Source organism: Cryptomeria japonica, chromosome 9 (genome assembly GCF_030272615.1).
Source record: "Cryptomeria japonica chromosome 9, Sugi_1.0, whole genome shotgun sequence".
Lineage (NCBI taxonomy): Eukaryota > Viridiplantae > Streptophyta > Pinopsida > Cupressales > Cupressaceae > Cryptomeria > Cryptomeria japonica.
In genome coordinates, this window is record NC_081413.1 from 564,268,946 (window position 1) to 564,284,034 (window position 15,089).

The window sequence follows — 15,089 nt, forward strand, 5'->3', positions numbered from 1 at the left end:
GAATGATTTTATGATGTGTTTTTGGTATAGTTGATATGAATGACTAGTAAATCTACATAGATATGTTTAAATGATTGGAAATGATCTGAAATATGTTATTACTGGTATTAGTGAAGTGGTTTAAGGTTTTGGTCAAATGGTATTTAAGTTTCAGATCTGTTGCATTATATCACTGAAGTATTAGGTCAACCAGTAAGGTTTAACAGTGCAGCTGCAGATTTGTTAAAGTGACTAAACCGATAAACGTTGTGAGTTGATTCTAAGTTGAAAATAAGTTTGGTGGAAATTCAGTTGATTTTCTAACTACTGATTCACCCCCTCCCCCCCTCTTAGTAGTTTAGTAGTTGACTGGATTTTTATAGTTTCATCATATTATCAATTAACATAACACACCAAGATATATAATGAATCAAGCATTAAGAAAAACATTCTCAGCTTGAGATGTTCAAGCTTCATCTTTAAAATCATTCTAAAATGTAAAAGAAACTTACAAGAGTTGAATATTCTAGTGTTCATTTATATCAAAACTAATTGCAATTTCCTGGTTTAATGGGGGTAAGCTGACATTTAACTTCAGAAGTTTAAATAGCACATGATCAAATTTCTTCTATAAATAAGAGCAGGCCCCAAGTGTGAGCAATAGACGTGACATGCTTCATTCTCTCATTCAGAAGATCAAGTTATAAGTATGGGCTATGGAACTAGATATTTTATCTAAAAATTAGTAAAATCCCTGATGCTGATTGAACCAATCTGTCAATCAGCAAACAGAAAAGGGGGAAAACTGCAAAGAATGGGCAAGTTAATTTCCTTACAAACAAAACGCTCTCATCTGAGCCCTACTGAAAGCAGATGGCAATTTCAAAAAATACCTCAGCCCCTATCAACCAAATGCATGCTCATCCCTCTTTGCTCCAAAGAGCTTTAACACAATATTCATCCAATGCCTTAATAGGATCATATGCAGCCTTAAATGCATGATTGTTACAATTTACAATCTCAAATTAAATTTGAGTTCAATTTCACTTACATCTTCTCTTCAGCTTCTACAATATATGATAATTATATCACTGAAAGAGTCATGTAAGAGATTTTCCAGCCCATTCACGTTGGCGACGCTTCATTTTTGCTTGCATTTTGTTGAACTTTTCTTTACCTTTCTCAAGAAGTGGATCATGAACCGTATAGGCATCTGGATCATCTTTGGTGGCCATGTCATCCTGTTTCCAAAAAGAGCAAATTATAGAAAAAGAGTTGACAGCCAATTTAATGAAGATATGGAAAAGCAATAAATTGTAGACTAGTAATTGATGAAAACTCAACTCAGCAGCTTTCCCTGTGACCATAACGATCAAAGATCAACAATTTTTAATGTATCATAATGCACTAAAACATGTTGCAGAAGGAAGCCTGTCTACCTTCTTGGAAGCATCAGACATGAATTTCAACGTATGTAAATGCCAACCCATATCATTATCTTCATCATTACTGAGTTCTGATTTATCTGTAGGTAAGTTCTTTGGCTCTCCCAAAAAATTCTTGAATTTCTCAAGTCTTGCCAATGTCTGAAAAAAATAAAAAATCTAAAGATGTAATGAAAAATAAATAAAATTTATCTACGCATCTAGAATAAGAAGAGATGTACATTTATCAGTCCACTCTAAACCACATTTTTATGCTTTACTCTTTTTAAAATACTCACTTCCTCTTCTCGGCCTTGCCGACTTCGCTTTTTCTGTTTGTACATCTGCCGCCTCTGTTCAGCAGGACCTAGAAGTTGTGCATCTACATCTGCGTTTTCAGCAAGATTAGCCCTGGCTTGTGACCCCAGACCTTTCTTTTTCAAGGTGAGTTTTTCTTGCCTGGCACCTTGATCATCTGAATCCTCTTTACTGATTCTGCAATGTATGTAAAATGAATCTCATTATCACCACTGCTTATTTCACAATTTTCTTGTTTCTAAAGCTTTGTATATTTACCATTTTGAACTTTAGTTTTAGAGTTCAAATAAAAATAATACTTTGAAACTTGATTGTAAAAAGGTGGGCATTTAAATAGCTATTTAGAATCATCCCGTCAGTATTCTACAAGATTTTATGCATTGATCGAAGACATGATCTCCAGTGTCCATGTACAAACAAAAATTGGCATGAAAACAAAAACTGGTAGGAAACAAATATTGGCATTCAAACAAAAACTGTTGATGTGACGGTTAAATATCTTTGTGCCTTTTGACAATGCAATCTTTGTATTAACCAGAACATGTTTTAGGATACATGAAGAAAAGCTGCAGGGGGTTTGATTGATTTCAAAATAATGGGTTCAACTTTACAGTTGGAAGACAAAACAAAATTGAGCATTGACTTCATCATCTTTGACTTCTTAAGGTGTCGATATACCTGATTAGTATCAACAGATGAAATTGCAATATGACCTGCTGGTAATGAGACTAGTGATCTGATTATCTACAGATAAATGTTGCATTGTTCAAATTGTGTACTACAATGGTGTGCAGGTTGTGCACAGATAACGCAGTTTAAAATAGCTATAACAAAGATCAATCCTAGATAACTACAGCAAGTGGGAGATGATTAATGCAAAACTTGAGAATAATGGAAGCCACAACCACATCACAAATCAGCACTCAAAATCGACAAAAGGATCAAAGCACTCAAAGCTCTGTATTTTAAGCATCTCATCAGATAGGAAAATGGAACTTAATTCCTGATTGCTCATATGCTTCTTGTATTTTCATTATTTGCTTAAAGGAAAAATTTAGCATAATGCCATTAAACATAATGGAAACAGTCACATATAAAGAGTTCAGTCACGCATCTGATAGAAGGTAGTGAAATGTAAACCACTGAGCCATAAGTTTGATATGCTGAGTGACAAGTCATGTGGAATGTGCTAGGACTCGAGCAAGTCACAGGTATCAGAAAAATCAATAAATAGATATCATGAGTTCATAAGACTTATGACAGTTTGTCTTGTATGTATTCATGCAGCGAGGTTGCATCAAGAAGATCATTTCAATCTCCCATTTTATTTTATTTGTTATCTCAAAGGTGTCCCTGTGACTTGGCCTGTGACCATGTTGCCAAGTCAGTCCAGGTAAGGCAAGACTAATCCTTTGGGCCACACAGGGGACCCACCTTGGGCGCAGCTGGGTAAACCAGCTTTTCCATCCGGACGAGGCTTGAACTTGCGTTGATCATCCGTGTCTTTCAATGGTTGGACCAACTGGTCTACACCCCAGGGTCCATTTCAACCTCCCATTGTTCATGGTTTATAATTCATGTTTACATCTGTAATAGTTATCTGCTTCTCCTAAGAAAAATTTGTAGATGTATTTCCTAGATTTGATGTATGCAATAAACAAGATAACTAGCATTTGCTTTGGGCCAAAATTGCTTGGGTGTACATGTCTACTGTTTAACTTCTTTTGGCTGTTCACATACATTAAGGCCTCATGATCTATAAATAAGAAAACTCCTTAGGCACCAACTAACACCTCCAATGTCTTAGTGCTTGTAAAGTGGCATAAAATTCAACATCATAAGTAGAATAATTCTTCCTTACCTCATTTAACTTCTCACTGTAAAATGCCATTGGCCTTACTACCTCAATACCGCTCCAACTCCCACATGTGAGGCATCACAATCCACTTCAAACATGTTGCTGAAATCTAGTATTGCTAGAATAAATGATGGTTTTGTCACCTCCTTCGACAAATGGAAACATTTTGTTGCTTCCCTTTTCCACGCATTCTTTCTTCCTTCTGCAATCTGTTATTGGTGCAACAATGCTGCTAAATTTCTTAATGAATTTTCTATTAAAGGTCACTAAACCATGGAAACTTCTCACCTCTCATATGTTCTCTACGGTAGGCGACACATCAATTGCCTTTACCTTTTCTTCATCCATTCTTACTCCGTCTTTTGATATGGCAACCCCTAGAAAAACAAACTCTTTTACATAAACCTGACTTTAAATGTGCAAAGAGCCTTTCCATTCTTAAACCATGAAACACAATAACCATATGGATCTTTTTCACATTCTAGACCTAATTTCTATACCATTTCATTAGAAACCATATTTTCCCAACTTCCACCATAACAATAAGATTGCATACCTTTCCACCTCAAGTGCATCTCGTTCAGAAAAATATTTGTATGCAGCCATGAGTTATCTTCATAAGTCTCTTTCCTTGGAGCAAACATTGTCTTTCTCATCGTAAGGCTCTCGCCTACATCCACTACAACTTCTACATCTTGATCTTCTACCTCAACATCAACCAAATTCACTCAGCTGATCTTCGGCCTCATTTCTTGTGGATGATAGTGTGGGCACTTAAAAATGCTCTATGCCCTTCTTAGCCACACCTAGAGCAAACAAAAGTTCTATTAAGGCATTATATCCTCTATTGCCACCATAGCCCCTACCTCTTTGAAATCCTCTTTATGGATTTTGAAAACCTTGCAAAGGATTTTCCTCTTTCTCCACCTCATGGGATGATTCCACTCTTGTGGAATTAAACCCACCTCATCCCCTAAAAGGGAATGATGACCCTCTCTTAAACCCAAATGATCTCTTATAATAAGTCTATTTTACTTCTCTTTTGCTTTCAAAGTTAGTTGATAGGCATCTTCCATAATATGAATCATTTGCATGCTTGACTCATCTTAGATAGAAAAATTTAAACCATTTACATACTTTGCAGCCATTTTTCATTTCTTTCATCATGCTCCACTTGAATGGATAGCATCTAAAATTGATTTGTGTAGTCCTATAACTGAACTTCATTTGCCTTAGATTTTAAAATATTTTATAAATGGTTTGTGCATAATCCATAGGGAGAAATTTTTCCCCTCAGCTTCTTCTCCATCTTACTGCAGGTCTTGATCTTTTCCTTAACTTTCTTTCTACAAGTGATCCCACCATATCACTGCATGACCCTTCAATTTGTGCATGCAAATTTTACTTTCCTTTCCTCTATCATAGTTTTCCATTCAAAAGCTTTCTGCATACTAATCATCTAGTCTACCAACTCCTCTAGTTTTAGACTAATAATCTGAAACATCAACCTTTATTCCATCATTCCTTCCTTCTAATGCCCTAATCATCCTCTCTTCACTTTATTGCAGTTCGGCTTGCTCTTCCTCCTCTTGCTAAATGGGTGATAAATCATTATCTGAAACTTCTTCTCTCAAGCCTCTTTCTCCACCTATGCCCTCTGCACCTCTTTGTCTTTGTGTCTGCCCTGCAACAATTTTAGTAAGCACTTTCTCTTGCCTTTGTAACCGTTGCAAATTATTCTTCATCTGTGCATAGCCACCACATCTTCTTGCATCTTTATTAAACCTAGAGTTTTCAACACCCATCAAAGCTGAACCCACTCTAATACTAGATGATGTAACCCAAAATGAAGAGAGCATACAAAACAAGATTTAATAAAAAAAGCAACAAAAAAATATCATCAACATGACTGCACCACAAAATATCCAATTCCTTCTCTTTCATTCCTCTACTCCCCATATACAAAGAAACTTCAGTTTTAAAGTACAAATACCACTCCACTTTCTAGAATGTTCTTATTGCACCACTAAAGACTAATAAATGTTCCCACAAAAGACATATCATTGAAATGAAGAACAAGGTTAGAGTGAGCTCTCGGGTCTTGGGGAGATGAAGAGTCACCCTCCATTGTTGATCTGGTTTGACCTTGCTCCAACCTTCTGCTTGTTCTTCATTCCTTTGGCCAGCCTTGGTTCCATTCTGAGTTCTTTGTGGGTGCTTTGGAAACTTGGTTCTAGTTTGTTCTTTTGTGTCTTTTTTATGTCTTCTCGTGCCAAGTTAGGTGTGTATTTTGTTTTAAGCCTGGATAAGTGTGGTGTCTTCGCAGGCATTTAATGCCTGAGCAAGATTGTACCTTGGGGGGGCAACCCGAGGTACCCAAGGGGCAAAACAGTGGATTACCAAAGAAATGGTATGGCAGACTATAGAACCTTCAAGGAAGCAGTGGTTGGAGAGTGCAGAGAGAGGATTCCAGAATTAGCTAAGTTTGATGTCAGTAGCAGTGGAACGCCTGAAGGAAATGATGGAGCTGGTGGCATCAATGGTAAGTTTTCCTCATCAGGCCCTAACACCTTGGTTGTGGTTCCTAATGAAGATATGCTTGAGGATTTGAATTAACAGGAGAAAAGATAAAAAAAGAATTGCAATTTTTTTTGTTGCCTTGGATAATAATAAATTTTCCGCTTGAATTTATTTTGATGAATGGCTCTCAAGGATTTGGGGAAAGAAGTTAGGGATTCACATTACCTTCTCTTGCATTATTCAATTAGGATTGTTTGTGATATTTTTCTAAACCCACCCTATGCAAGAGCAAGCCTTGGTAAAGCAGTTTTGGAATGTGGGAAATGTGGTATTTAAGGCATTTAAATGGTCACCAGTTGTTTTGAATGATGAAATCCTTGTAGTTTTGGTTCCTAGGTGGCTCATCGTAAAGGATGTGCCAGTTCAATTGTGGGCCTTTATTCCTCGGCTCCTTGCCTTAGCAGGTAATGTACTGCTAGAAGAGGAAACCCGAAGCACTTGACTGCATATGGATCCAAGGTTATTAGTAGCCCTTTCTCCTGGCTTGGATATGCCAAACCAAATTGGAATAGATCTCTGAGGAAATATCTTGACTTGTAGAATTGACCTTTTGGGAGGCCTAAATTTGTGCTTTTTATGCAAGAAAGAAGGGCACCAAAAGAACTGCCCTAATTTTAAACTGTGGCCCTTGAGAAACCCTACATTTAACCCTAAGGGCCTGGAAACAGCTAATGAAAACATTGCTATGCCTGTTTCAGAGGACTTTCGTCCTGTTAATGTAAATACAAAAGAGATTCCAGTGAATAAAAATTTGAAGTCTGATTTTCAAAAGAGCTCTAATGAGAATATAGGGGGGAGAAACCCAAAATCTCACAAAAACGTGACTGTTGCAGAAATTCCAAAAGATACTCTCAAAGACAATACTCCCGTCCCTAATCCTTTGCACAATAGCAATACTGTACAACCAAAGAATTCCTAGGCGTTGGCATTGGACAAGATTAGAGCTAGGGTGAATGAAGCCAGGAACAAAAACCTTCAAGATCTGCTTGATCAGGTAGAATCAGAGGGGGCTGCAGTGTCTCTACCTAACAAGGGTTTTAGAGATAATCTAAATCCCTCACTTGAAAACTCTCCATGCTCAAGTGAGGATGAGATTATGAGAGGAGTTGAAAAGAATGTAGCCTCTATGGAGAAGAGAGATAAGAAAAAGAAGAGGAAACACCTAAATAGAGGTGACAGTGAACAAAAAAGCAAAAAGAATAGAAAAGAAGACAAAATTTCCAAGTGTTTTGACAAATTTAGGAGCAATAAAGAAGGATCTTCTAACCTAAATGAGGATGAACTTGAATTGCATTAGTTGGAACATTAGGGGTTTAGAATCTCCTGATAGAAAATTCATCATCAAAAGAATGTGTAAACAGTTTGGTAACATTGATGTCCTCATGCTCCATGAGGTAAAATCAGTAGGATTCACCCTGGACACCAGTTTGAACCTTTTTTGGAAAAATTCTCTTCACTTTAAAACTCAGCATGAAAAAGGCAGAGGGGGTACTGCTATCTTGTTGAACAATAGATGGGCACACTCCATTGGGGAGTCTGTCTCTTCACCTTGTAACAAAGCCACTTGGATTATTCTAAAAAATGATAATAAAAGATATGGGGTCTGTTCAATTTATGCCCCTAATCAATATGGTGAAAGAATTAAACTGTGGAAACAACTGAGCAACTTCCCCAGTATTCCATGAGTTCTTGGGGGGAACTTTAACATGATAGAGTGTAAGGAAGACAAAGTTGGTGGGCTTGACATGGATTGGAAAGGAAATGAAAAGTTCTTTTGGTACCAAATGAAGAACAAGCTAAACTTATTTGATCCATTTGAAGGACTTCAGAAAGAAAGTAAAAGTATCTGGTATACTTGAAGCAACCTTCAAAAAAGCTCTAAGAGAATTTATTGCAGACTTGACAGGTTCCATGCTAAGAGGGATTTCTTCTCATTTGACTTAGTGGATGAACATTGTAGAGTGAAAGTCCACCCTAGTTCTCTGTTTGATCAAAATCCTGTGGAGGTGAAGATCTTACAAAATAATGATAAATCTGATGATGGCCTCAAGAATCAATTTCTTTATGTTAAACACCTCATTGCTCAACATTGAAGACTATAATGATGCCATTTTTGCTCTAAGGGAGATGTAAGAACCCCTGCTGATTCTGACTTAAATTTTCATTTTTAAACACTTAGGAATTTTGTCAAACAGTTGGCAAACAATCTCTTTCCAGCTGGTCAATGTTTTATTGTTTGGTTTCCTCCTTTTAGAGTGATGATAAGATGCATAAAATTACTTACTAAGTTTGCTGAATGACTGCAAATTGTTGATACATGATAGCCTCAGTAAGATAAATGATTGAATGAGAGATAAATGAAGTCTCTCATTCAATCATCTATCTCATCGATAGACTATGATAAGACTTCAGATATCATTCCTTTATTTGATGATTATTCTTCAATTTATATATATATAACCTTGCATGCAAATTCCGATCAACATCGGGTTCTTAACCAATGCCTAACTACCGATTAATATCGGTTGCAAATCGTAAAGCACAGAATACCGATTGGTATCGGTTTTACTTGTTAATTATATGCACACCGATTGGTATCGATTAAACGCAATTATGGTTGAAGAGGTGCGATCAAGCAATACCTTGACCGGTCATGTCTATTACATGACCGATCAAGATATTGCTTGATCCTCCTTATTGGCATATATATATATATATATATATATATATATATATATATATATATATATATATATATATATATATATATCGATCGGTGATTGTGAGAAGAACATCAAAATTCATAAATGCTCTTGCTCCATCTTCAACATACTAGATAATAATCAGATTTATTATATTAAGAAATAACATATACTTGAAAGGAAAAATAACCTTGAATATAACTTGCATCTTGAATTGAAAATTGAATTACATTTACATGGTATCAGAGCTATAGTTAAATTGAACCTGAGGCTATTCAATTTTGTGGAAAATTCAAGACAAGCATATATTCAACATCACATTTCTCCAAATGGCTAGCACCATCAGATTCGAAGATATACTCAGAGGAGGCGATGACTTCTCAGCATGGAAGTTCAGAATTAAGATGATTCTAAGAGAAAATAAAGTCGAATCATTTGTAAAAACTGAAACTACAGAACCTGAGATTGAACCTGACAAAGCAACTTGGATAGAGGGAAATGAAAAGGCCATCAAAATCATAGTTGATGGGGTGAGGAATAATATTATGCCCATCATAAGGAAACATGAAACGGCCTACAACATGTTCAAAGCACTTGAAGATGCATTTGAGATATCCAATGCTAGTAGAACCTTGGCTTTAAAGAGAGAAATAAATCATATAGCTATGATCAAAAGGGAGTCAGTCAATGCCTACTTCATGCGGATATCAGCCCTAAGGGATGAGCTAGCAACCCTTGGATATGAGATCTAAAGCAAAGAATTAACACTCATTGCTCTAGATGAGTTGCCTAGTATATGGGAAACATTTGTCCAAGGCATCAGTGCAAGGGATAAATTTCCAAAGTTTGAAAGGCTAAAGGCAGATTGTCTCCAAGAAGAATCAAGGTTAAATAAGAAAGGGATCGAACAAAATAATATAGATGAAGATCTTCAAGTCCTAAATACAAACTCCAATAAGAAAAGAAAGCAAAAACAATTTAGGAAGAGGAAAGGTCGTCATGGCAAGAACACCTTCAAGAAGGATCTTTCACAGATTCAATCTTACAGATGTGACAAATTCGGACACTATGTTGCCAAATGTCCGGAAAGAGCCAAACAACAAGCCACATTTGCCAAAGCAGGAAAATCTAAAGGGGAAGATGACTCCGAGAAGTATGTACTCTACTCAGCACTTACAAACCAAGCATCAAACAAGGTTAACTCCTAGGTGATCGACAGTGGCTCATCCAGACACATTACAGGGTTTAGAGAAGTGCTAGACTCCATGATAGAGGAGAATGGTGAGGAAGTGATTATCGGAGATGACTCCACACATCTAGTCAGAGGAGTTGGAACCTGCACCATCAAACTGAAATCAGGTGTATCATTGCAACTTAAACAAGTACTATATGTCCCAGGCATCAAGAGAAATCTAGTCTCCATATCAGCACTAGAGGATAATGGGTACAGAGTGACCTTCATGGACAACAGAGTGTTGGCTTGGCCAAAGAATTCATCTATCAAGAAAGCTAAAACCATTAGTCAAAGACAAGGCTACTTGTATGAGTTGTGCACAGAGTCCAACATAGCCCTAATCCATGAAACTACAGATGCTAATGAAGTTTGACATAGAAGACTAGGCCACCTGAATTTTAAAGCGTTATCATCAATGGGAAACCTTGTCACGGGCCTACCTAAGTTAAAACAATACCATTCAGGGGCATGCAAAGGATGTGCCCTAGGTAAAAATGCTAAGGGTGTTTTTCAAAATAGTACTAGGAAAACAAGCAAAGTTTTAGAGTTAGTTCATTCCGATGTATGTGGACCTATGTCTGTACCTTCTTTGGGGGGATTTTTGTATTATGTAATATTTGTTGATGACTACTCTAGGAAAACTTGGATCTACTTTCTGAAATGTAAAGAATCAGAAGAGATCCTTAATAAGTTTAAGGAATTTAAATCACTAACAGAAAACTACTCAGGAAATAATATTAAAACCTTAAGAACTGACAATGGGGGGGAATACACCTCAGATTTGTTTAAACATTTTTGTAAAAATGTTGGGATTAAGAGGGAGCTTACTATACCTTATAATCCTCAACAAAATAGGGTAGCTGAGAGGAAAAATAGGACAATTGTAGAAACTACCAAAGCCATGATTCTTGAGCAGAATCTAAATACCAATCTTTGGGCAGAAGCAACTAGCACTGCTATATATATACAAAATAGATGTCCTCACTCCCATCTTGAAGATAAAACCCCTAAGGAAGTCTTTACTAAAACAAAGCCAGATATCAGCCACCTTAGAATATTTGGGTGTCCTGTCTATATTCATGTACCTAAAGAGAAAAGATTAAAATTAGAACCTTCTGGAAAAAGGGGAATACTTGTAGGATATAGTGAAACCTCCAAGGCCTACAGAATCTATATACCTGGTCAGAGGAATATTGAACTGAGTAGGGATGTAATCTTTGAAGAAGACTTAGCCTTCAAAAGAGCCCAAAGCTCAATAGAACTTGAAGTCTATGTCCCTACCCCTAGCATAGATGAAGACTCTGCTTCTGAGCTTCAGAGGGAGAGTCTTGAGGAAAATGAAGTTGAAACTCAAAACCCACCTAGAGAAAATTTCAAGAAAAGATCACTATGGGCCACCAAAACTGTAGAAGAAGCTCAGAAGTATGTTGCCCCTTCAGGAACCTTCAGAGAAAGCAAAAAGCCTAACAAACGTACCAACTATGTTGCTCTCATGAATGATCTTTCAAAAGCTAAACCTACTAATGTATCAGATGCACTTAAACATCAAGTATGGAAGAATGCCATGTCTAAGGAATACCAGTCCATTATGAAAAATGATGTTTGGGAGATTGTTCCTAGGCCAACTAGAAAATTTGTTGTCACCTCTAAATGGCTCTTCAAAATCAAACATGTTGCAGATGGCCGCATTGAGAAACACAAGGCTAGATTTGTAGCCAGAGGGTTCTCACAAAAGGAAGGAATTGACTATGAAGAAACCTTTTCACCTGTAGCCAGATATACTTCAGTAAGAACAGTCTTAGCCATTGCAGTAGCAAAAGGATGGAAAGTACATCAGATGGATGTAAAGACATCATTTCTTAATGGAGAGATTGCACAAGAAGTATACCTAGAGCAACCTGAAGGGTTTGAGATTCATGATGTAGAATCTCATGTATGTAAACTCAAGAAAGCTCTTTATGTGTTTAAACAGGCTCCCAGGGCCTGGTATGAAGGAATTGACACTTATCTCCCAGGTCTAGGCTTCTCAAAGAATGATGCAAATCCAAATCTCTACTATAAACAAGACAAAGGTGATATGCTGATATTGATTTTATATGTTGATGACTTGTTAATTATAGTGAAAGATCAACTCATAGATCAGTGTAAGAAAGACCTTGCTAAAGAATTTGACATGAAGGACTTGGGAATCCTTCATTACTTCCTAGGTTTGGAAGTATGGCAAAATTCTGATGGCATTATACTAAACTAGGGTAAATATACCTTGGACATTTTGAAGAGATTTGGAATGCTAAACTACAGACCTATGACCTCTCCAATGGAAACAAACCTTCATAAACTTAAGGAAGCAACAGCAGAATCACAACCCTCAGATCCTACTCTATACAGGCAAATGATTGGATCCCTGATGTATCTTGTAAATACAAGACCAGATATCTGTTATGTAGTTAATGCCTTGAGTCAGTTTATGTGTGAACCAAAGGAGATACACTTGGTAGTAGTAAAACATATCATGAGATATCTACAAGGTACCCTAAAACTTGGTCTCAAATATGAGAGAGTTGAACTAGATTTACACGGATTCATAGATTCAGATTGGGCTGGAAGTGTAACTGGCAGGAAAAGCACCTCAGGATGATGTTTCAGTTTAAGTTCAGCCATGATATCCTGGATTAGCAGAAAACAGTCATTAGTAGCACAGAGTTCCACTAAGGCTGAATACATTGCAGCCTCCATGGCTGCTCGAGAGGCAGTATGGCTTAGGAAGCTGCTTGTGGGGTTATCAAAATTTGGGCCACTAATCGATATTACTTAATCGCACCTAATTGATATCGGTTAAACGCGATTATGGTCAAAGTATTGCTTGATCCTCCTTATTGGCATATATATATATATATATATATATATATATATATATATATATATATCGATCGATAATTGTGAGAAGAACACTGAAAACCATAAATGCTCTTTCTCCATCTACAACATACCAGATAATAATCAGATTTATTATATTAAGAAATAACATATACTTGAAAGGAAAAATAACCTTGAATATAACTTGCATCTTGAATTGAAAATTGAATTACATTTACAACAACCTCATATTCAATGCATTCATACATGAGTGAGCATCTAGCATCTACCATAGCAATATGGGGTATCAAACTTGGGAAAAACCAAATTCAGACTAGAATTTCTAAGAAAGAAAACTTTACTAATAGATTGCCTACCAATTGCAATCTCTATCTACATGAGTGAAGGATTAATATGGTTTAACCCTTGAGGCTTCAATCCAACATTCACATTTGAAAGAAAAGTGAAGTTTAAACAAGATTTTCATCATTCAATAACCACCAATAACCTAGTACTGAATTGCATCCTAGTTTGGCAAGTCCAAAAGCTAGCCTATTTGTCAACATGAATTAATAATACTCATTAGATGCCACACTGTCAGTTTAGTAAAGTAGTTTATTATCACAACCTTAAGGATGTGTTCCCCTCCAATTCTTGTCATTTTCAACACAAGAACTTCTAGAAAACATCCTCCTGCTATGCCACCACCATTGCCAATAAATAGGGGACATCCCTAAGATGTCTTCCTCGAAGAAGAACTTCTAGGACACTCCCCTCATTTAAAGACCTCAAGGAAATGTCATGACATCCTTGGGATCCTCGAGGGACTTGTTAGCATCCTTCAAATGCACCAAAAATTATTTGTTGTCCCCTACGACAAAGTTCAAATAATTGAAATTTTTTTTATAAAACCAAACATTTTTTCAAAATTTGGGCCACTAAACCTAACGCTAATAGTCTAATGGGCCCCACCCACATCATAAACACTCAAAAAAGCTAAAAAATGTGTATCCTTCATCATTTAGATCAATCAAATTCTTTGGCTTCACTATGAATTCTCCAAACTTTGCAGATTTCATTAGAAATACTGATAACTTGGTGTTAGAGAAAACACAGTGATAAATAATTAAAATGCTATGCACCATGAAGGTCTATGTGGTCTCGAAGGCCAAACCCCCCACAAGAGGTGCTGCTTGTAAACCCTACTGGGGGTTTGCCCGAGACCCCTGCCAACTATTGTCACCCCATTTTCCACAAATCAAGCTCGTTGGTTCCCCCATTCCCAAACTATGTAGAGCTATATTTATTATAAGTTTATAATCTCCTTTCAAGTGCTGAAAAGAAAAGCCATGAATAAGTGTAAGTTAGATCAAATGTTGGACAGCCTAAAATCTACCACATTTTTTATTTGTATTTCACATTGGCCATAGATGCCAGAAGAATGTTCACCTTTATGAGTTCTTAATACATTAACTAGATCTGGGATTAGATAGAGTCAAAGTTAAATTTGTAGGAAGGATATCAGAAATTTGCTAAGAAACATGAAGCATAATTCTGAAGTCAGCAAATTGAGAGTTAGCTAGTATTTCACTATATAGAAGTAAAGGAATCTTGGCAATATTTGATGTACAAAAGTCCATTTACTTAGTTTGGCAATAAATATTTTTTCACCTCTAGCACTCCAACAGTTTTTATATAAGAGAGATGTGTCTAGTCTGAGATTGATAACCATGTTGATTCCACGTGAGACAAATAGCCAAATGCACTTTAAGGAACTAGATATAATAAAGCATAGACAATTAGACTCAAATGGTTAGTTCACACATTTGCAGTTCAAGCCAATGTTGTTCCAAACAGTTCACTTACTATTGCAGAAAACATTGTTGCTTTTTCATGCACCACAAAGAGTTAACAACATGCTGTTGACGTGGCTAAAATCGCGAAACTATGACTCTCTCCAATCAACGCAGAATAGAATGCTAAGTATCCTATCCTCTCTTGAGATAAGGAAATCCCTAATGCTGTTTTAATTGATCAATGGGGACGACCTCAAGGTTTTGATTGTCGGGTCTTGACTACAAGATAGCTCAACAGTTGAGGTGTTTTGCTGGAAACACAAAGGGGACTTACGGTTAGAC

The 15,089-nt window shown here is 36.6% G+C and overlaps 1 protein-coding gene across 1 annotated transcript in view; it reads right to left on the reverse strand.

Moving 5' to 3' along the window:
• Window positions 1-633: 633 nt before the first annotated feature.
• The window catches only part of LOC131051270 (peptidyl-prolyl cis-trans isomerase CYP57), a 134,041-nt gene continuing 119,585 nt past the window's right edge, over window positions 634-15,089 (reverse strand). The window contains exons 8-10 of the mRNA XM_057985704.2: window positions 1,703-1,898; window positions 1,419-1,565; window positions 634-1,220 (exon numbers count right to left, since the gene is read on the reverse strand). Coding sequence (XP_057841687.2) covers window positions 1,080-1,220; window positions 1,419-1,565; window positions 1,703-1,898 — 484 coding nt within the window. The 3' untranslated portion in view covers window positions 634-1,079. The remainder of the gene's footprint in view (window positions 1,221-1,418; window positions 1,566-1,702; window positions 1,899-15,089) is intronic.